A 7,285-nucleotide genomic window follows, 5' to 3' on the forward strand; every position below is an offset into this window, starting at 1 on the left:
GAAGTATATAAACTGTTACCAAACTACACAGTATAATAGGATGTAACTGGGCTCCCTGATTACACAAGCATGTAAAAGTATCCCTTGAAAACCATAATTATGGTTTATCAACAAAGCTAGTATTATTATGTAAACTTCAGTTTAATTATGAAGCAGTAATTAATTGTGTTTATAGAGCTTTCAAGCATTCCAAATTATTGTCTGGGCTTTTCTGATGTCATGAAATAAGTATTCATATTCTAATTTCAAGGACCAACATAGCAGGAAAAAGAGGTTTTTTTCCCCTGCTTCAGAACAGTTCTTGCAGTCCTTAGGTTTTTATGATGACTGTTTAGTACTACAAAAGAGAATACAAGAAATGCCAACTAGGTGTGAATTTGACTTCCCAAGAAGACTCATTGTTGTTCTCGTTTATGAACTTGAAAAAAGAGAATTCTAGCCCTATAAAGACTAATCTTTGGATCATTGTGAAAAATCATTAGGAACTGAATTTCTTTAGCCATGTAAATGCATTGTCCATGTGATTTCAAGCCAATTTAGAAAAAGGAGCAGAAACTAGTCTCCTTCCAAGTGAAGCCAAAGCCAATAGTTTTTCATCTTCCTCACTTTCTTTCTCATTAAATAAAATAACAACTAGCCAGCATACATTACTATCTTGTTAGATATTAGCTTCAAAACCTAGCATAGTGGAACAATATATATATAAATATTCATAGCTTCTGGTAGGTTTCAATTAAAAATTATGATTGTGTTTAGGCCAGTATATACCACAAATTAAAATACTAGATAATGGTATTCTGTCTAACAAGTAAGCTTTGACCATGAACTTAATTTTCTGTTGTAAAAATTTAGCCTAGACTAATTTAACATCAACAGCATTTTATATCTCTGTTTAAAATTGGGTGTTTTTTTTTAAAAAAAATCCCATTGCAGTGAATTATTTTCTGTGGACGTTCCAGCATTGTTTTAAAAAACATTATGAATCATATTTTAAATTTAGAATCATACCTTTTTTATTTTTATTTTAAATCTAAAGAATATTTCTCATATTTAAAAAAAAACATTCAGCAATTACGACGGTAGAATGAGAAGCGCCACAAATATTTTTCCATTACCTGACCTCAAAAAGAGGAACAAAAAGAGAACACTTTCTCTTTTTACATATACTTATCTGTTTTTAAAGAGTATACAGGCATCTATTTACAGTACTACAGTTTTTGGGTTGCTGAAATTCAGCTTCAACTTAGTTAACTGTGACTTCCAGTGACTTTGTTTATTCAAGTTCAAGTTCTTGTTTCAAACTCTATATGGCTTGACTAATATGCCAGATTAAGATAGTTTGTGCCTATTTGGTGTACATTTACTTAATACAGCCCTGGAGTTTCCTACATACACTATATTGCCAAAAGTATTCGCTCACTCATCCAAATAATCAGAATCAGGTGTTCCAATCACTTCCATGGCTACAGGTGTATAAAATCAAGTACCTGGGCATGCAGACTGTTTTTACAAACATTTGTGAAAGAACAGGTCGCTCTCAGGAGCTCAGTGAATTCCAGCGTGGAACTGTGATAGGATGCCACCTGTGCAACAAATCCAGTCATGAAATATTCCACAGTCAACTGTCAGATGTATTATAAGAATGTGGAAGCGTCTGGGAACAACAGCAACACAGCCACGAAGTGGTAGGCCACATAAACTCATCCAACATCAGTGTGTGACCTCACAAATGCGCTTCTGGAAGAAAATTCCCATCAACACACTCCTGAACCTTGTGGACAGCCTTCCTAGACGAGTTGAAGCTGTTATAGCTGCAAAGGGTGGACCGACATCATATTGAAACCTATGGATTAGGAATGGGATGTCACTTAAAGTAAATTCATATGCGAGTAAAGGCAAGTGAGCGAATACTTTTGGCCAGGGGTGTCCAAACTTGGGAACTTTAAGACTTGTGAACTTCAACTCATGGAGTTGAACAATAACAACAAGCATGGCTGGCTGGGGAATTCTGGGAGTTGAAGTTCACAAGTCTTAAAGTTCCCAAGTTTGGACACCCCTGCTTTTGGCAATATAGTGTATATGGGCTAGAAAGAGTGCAGGCATAAAGGAAGTACAGATAGTCCTTGATTTAGAATATTTTATTAAGTGACTATTCAAAGTTAGAAGAGTACTGAAAAATAGTGACTTACAACTGTTTTTCACAGTAATAACCTTTGTAGCGTGCGCGCATGCGCACGTACACACACACACCCATGGTAACGTGATCAAATTCAGATGCTTGGCAACTGGTTCATATTTATGACTGTTGCAGCATCCCGGGGTCATGTGATTCCCCTGTTGCAACCTTCTGGAGAGCAAAGTCAATGGGAAAACCAGATTCACTTAACAACCATGTTACTAACAACGGCAGTGGTTCACTTAACCACTATGGCAAGAAATGTCTTAAAATGTGACAAAACTCAATTAATAAATGTCACACGTTACAGCAGAAATTTTGGTCTCAACTGGGGGCATACATAGAGCACTACCTGTATTTATATTTCTTTGGTGTCCTATCCCAACCTTCTGGAAGTTCAGATGGCACCTGTCTGGCCATCTTTCAGAAAGACAGAATTTTTCCAAGGTCAGTTGAAACCCTAACGAATCCTGTTTAATAAATAAAATTAAGTGCCCTCTAAAGATGTGCAGTCATAATAAATTTTAGAAAAGCAATTTCTAAAATAATGTGTTTTTTAATATATATATAACTTAAATACTAGTTATTTAAATAGGGCACAACTAGTGGCCATCCGCTTTGTCTCTATTTTTATTGTTTAGAAAGCAATGGAAAATGTCATATTTGTTTTAAGCCGCAGGCCTCTGGGATGGAAATAGATCCAAATATAACTTTTAGACAAATTTTACAAAATATTGCTTAAACAATCACGACTTTTTAACCAAAGATTATGAATTGTTACAAGTATTCTTCAGATGCTAATAAAATGAGATATTAGGCTTTTATATAAAACTGGCATAAAACACAAACTATTGTTAATGAGTTATTTTTAGCTATATTTGTATATACTGGTATAAGCAGCGCAGTAGAAAAATTAAACCCTTTTTATCTCTTGCAGATTGCAGAAGGGATGGCATACATTGAAAGAAAAAATTACATACATCGGGATCTTAGAGCCGCAAATGTTTTAGTTTCAGACGCGCTTATGTGTAAAATTGCTGATTTTGGCCTCGCAAGAGTAATTGAAGATAATGAATACACAGCCAGGGAAGGTTGGTACTGTTTTTTTTAATTTTAATATATTCAATGATGGAGTGGGCTTTTTTCCAGGGATAACTTAGATGTTTCTAATCAATAAATTGTAATAAATTGAACTTTTAATATATTTAATGTATTAAATTTAATATCTTGAATAATGTGTTATTTTCCATAGGACAAACAATCTGGTGGGGAGGGGGTGTGGGGAGACATATAAGGTATTTCTCTGGAAGTGATATTTGGGCAGCAACCTGGAATTTTGGCAATTCCTCCATTCTAAGGCTCCTTCCTTCCTGGTTGCACAATTCAGAGCAGAGAGTATATACCGAGGATGGCGAAAATATGGCATGTGTGCCATATGTGGCACGTGGAGCCATTTGTCAGGGCACGCGAGGCGTTGCTCTGTCAGCTGGCCAGCATGCATGCGCCTGCTAGCCAGCTGAGTTCAGCCTTTTTTAAAGCCATTTTTCGCCCTCCCCAGGCTCCAGAGGCTTTGTAGGAGTCTGGGGAGGGCGTAAACAGCCTCCTCTGCACCCTTCCCCCAGAGGCTCTCCCGAGGCTTCGGGAGCTTCCCTGAAGCCTCCGGAGCGCAAAAGCCCGGCTCTATGGGCAAACCGGAAGTTCGGGAACGGACTTCTGGTTTGCTCGTAGGGTCGGTTTAAGCTCTCCGGAGCCTTCAGGGACCTTCAGGAGGCTTCCCTGAAGGCTCTGCGGGTCTAAAAACGAACCTACAAGCCAACCGGAAGTGACTTCCGGTTTGCTCATAGGATTGTTTTTAGTCCTCTGGAGCTTTCAGGGAAGCCACCTGAAGGTCCCTGAAGGCTCTGGTGCAATGTTCCCTCTAATTTTTTTTCAGTGTGTGTGGAAAAGTATAGTGTTTGAGCGGCACATTTTCATGCCTGAGCACCTGAATTTTTTTTAACCATAATTGCCATCAGAGCAGATGTTGGGGAGGCGGGCAAGGAGGAGAAGGGTCCCCTCCCTCTCCCTCAGACCCCCAGGAAGGAAGGAAGGGAAGGAAGGTGGAGGGAAAGGAAAGGAAACGGGAAAGAAGAAAAGGAAAGGAAAAGAGAAAGGAAAGGAGAAAGGAAAAGAGAAAGGAAAGAAAAAATCACTGGTATATACCCAACCTGGACTTCCTGTGTCATAGTCACACAAACGGGGGAAGCACATTGCTTCATTACCCAGAAAACAATATGGAGACTTTCCATGACCACTCTTGGAAAAGGGGTGGAAAGAATTCCAGAAGCCATGATCTGCATATTTTCCCTATTTGTTCTCTGTTCATGAAGGATAATTATGGTAAGGTAGGGGATGAGGAGGAAAATCGGTTTTCATGTTTTCCTAGAAGACATTACCCCATCAGCTCACAATCCTTTCCAATTTCTTAACTACCTTTAACTTTTTAATGTCTAGATTTAAGATGGAATTATTTTTACTTCCATAGGTGCAAAGTTCCCTATCAAATGGACAGCACCAGAAGCCATTAACTATGGTTCTTTTACTATTAAATCAGATGTGTGGTCCTTTGGCGTTCTTCTGTATGAAATAATTACTTTTGGAAAAATTCCTTATCCAGGTTTGTATTGTTCTGTTTTGTTTGTACTATATATAAAAGGTATGCATTGAACTTAGTTATTTTGTGAAGCGTAAAAGAAAAAGTAGGGGGACGCAGTGGCTCAGCAGTTCGAATCCCTAGTGCCACGTAACGGAGTGAGCTCCCATTACTTGTCCCAGCTTCTGCCAACCTAGCAGTTCGAAAGCATGCAAAAATGCAAGTAGAAAAATAGGGACCACCTTTGGTGGGAAGGTAACAGTGTTCCACGTGCCTTCGGCATTTAGTCCTATCAGGCACATGACCATGGAGACCTCTTCAGACAGTGCTGGCTCTTTGGCTTTGAAATGGAGATGAGAACCGCCCCCTAGAGTTGGGAACGACTAGCACATATGTGCGAGAGGAACCTTTATCTTTACCTTTAAAAAAAAGTAGGAAAGTATGGCTGCAACTACCTCAGATGGAACAATGTTTTATTATCCAAGCGATAATAAAGCACCAGTACAACACACAATTAAGTAACTAAAATTCAACAACTTAGGTTGCTTCACTAGTTCCATCTTTTCCTAGACAATGAAAGTGTAAATCTGATTATTCTTGCATAATTGGATAAATTGCTCCTATTGTTGTGGGCAAGGGTGGAAATGTTTGCTTTGACCATTATTGTCATTGCTGAACTGGATAACCAATTGCAATTCTCGGAGGCCAAAACAATTGAGGTTTGGTCCTCGTACTCATTCCCAGGTTGCCAGGAGCACTTCAAGCTTGTTAACTGAGTATACAATGGAAAGACTTTTTCTTCAAAGCTTAGAAATATGAAAATCAGATTAGGCTTTTGGAAAACAACATGCCCCTTTTTGCGTTTTGAGGTTTTTATGATTTCCACAAATAATTTATTTAGGTTAAAGAAATATACCTAAATATGGCATTTGTCCAGGAAGCAAATCCTGCCCCTTTTGTGAATAAAATAGACACAAGCACATTTTACCTTAGAAATGTATCTTTTCCTTTTCTAAATCAGCTCTTCTCATTTTGATATAATAAGACCAACCATATTAAAAAATAACTTTTACTTTTTAAAAATATTGTTTCAGGTATGAGTAATTCTGATGTAATGGCAGCCCTTCAACGTGGTTATCGCATGCCATGCATGGAATCTTGCCCCTCTGAGCTTTATGACATTATGAAAACATGCTGGAAAGATAAAGCAGAAGAGAGACCAACATTTGAATATTTACAGAGTGTCCTTGATGATTTCTACACAGCTACTGAAGGACAGTATCAGCAGCAACCGTAGGGGGAAAGAAAGAATTGTTGCTCTTATTTTCAAATGGCAGGAACCTTTTAATAAGACAATGTGATTGAGCCAATTCTTTTATACTTACAAACATATGTGTGTTGAAATACCCTAATTGTTTGTGGAACCCAAAATTGAAAGCTAGAGCTCAGGTGGGCAAGACAGATTATCAACATCTTGCTGAAGGCTTGAAAGTTTTCTTCTTCTTCACTGATGCTTTCTTTGTATTTATATTAAGTAAACAACTAGTTGAAATGAATTATGATATAATAGAAGATCATCTTCTGTATAAAATCCTGGTGAAAAATCAAAACTCCATGAAGGCAAGCAACAGTTACACCAAATATCCCTGTGCAACATGCATCTGGGAAAAATATTAGTCTGTTTTTACAGCTGAGCTAGAACTTATATGAAGTGCTGCATTTTGTTTACTGAAAAGCTGCCAAAGATCGGAGGGAATCCCTTTATCTTTCTACCATTTCTTTGCAAAAAAAAAACATTTTTGTAAAAATCTATTCTCTAAGCATGGCTGAAAATTTCACTTTAAAGGTATCCTTCAAAAATGGATCATATAGAACATGCTGGAATTGAGAAGAAAATGATATCACTTTAGAATAATCTTTTGTGGTTTTCTGAAATTCAATAGCTATTTTCCATTCCAGAATTTTTCCCACTCTGGTTATGTCATTTTATTAATTGTGTTTAGGGAAAAAGACAACTAAAGTGTGTAGCTTTAAAAATACAATTGCATATTGCAACTAAAAGAAGTATGTTTTGGCACACACAAATTATATGGTGAAAAATAATTGAATACATTTAGAAACAAGAGTCCTAGAACACAACTCATATTAAACAATATGGTAGTCTTCCAAAGACATCTCACAATACTGTGCATCAGGATTTTAGTAATTCTACCCATCCACTCAGATACACACACACACACACACACACACACGTTCTGTATTATATATTGGGAGGACAGTGTTTTGGGTGAATCTTATGAAATGCTTTTCACCACTCCATTATTATCATTACACAATGATTATACCTATGCTCAGTAGTGCTGGTCAATACTGTTATATACTTTTAATGAAGAAATTTATTTTGTAGACTGGTAATCAGACTGTCAACTTGTAAATATAATTTCAATGTTTTTGTGATTTTAATAAATAAGCATTAT

At 37.2% G+C, this 7,285-nt stretch overlaps 1 protein-coding gene across 4 annotated transcripts in view; it reads left to right on the top strand.

Moving 5' to 3' along the window:
* LYN (LYN proto-oncogene, Src family tyrosine kinase) overlaps positions 1–7,224 on the top strand; it is a 56,438-nt gene extending 49,214 nt beyond the window's left edge. For 2 of the 4 annotated variants that reach the window (XM_081952134.1, XM_081952131.1), the window contains exons 11-13: positions 3,114–3,267; positions 4,701–4,832; positions 5,903–7,223. In XM_081952134.1, coding sequence (XP_081808260.1) covers positions 3,114–3,267; positions 4,701–4,832; positions 5,903–6,105 — 489 coding nt within the window. In that variant the 3' untranslated portion in view covers positions 6,106–7,223. Of the gene's footprint in view, positions 1–3,113; positions 3,268–4,700; positions 4,833–5,902 lie in introns of all 4 variants that reach the window. The other 2 variants (XM_081952133.1, XM_081952132.1) reach the window with 2 other exon arrangements.
* Positions 7,225–7,285: the final 61 nt, after the last annotated feature.

This window comes from Natrix helvetica (genome assembly GCF_964273705.1).
Source record: "Natrix helvetica genome assembly, chromosome: 4".
Taxonomy (NCBI): Eukaryota; Metazoa; Chordata; class Lepidosauria; order Squamata; family Natricidae; genus Natrix; species Natrix helvetica.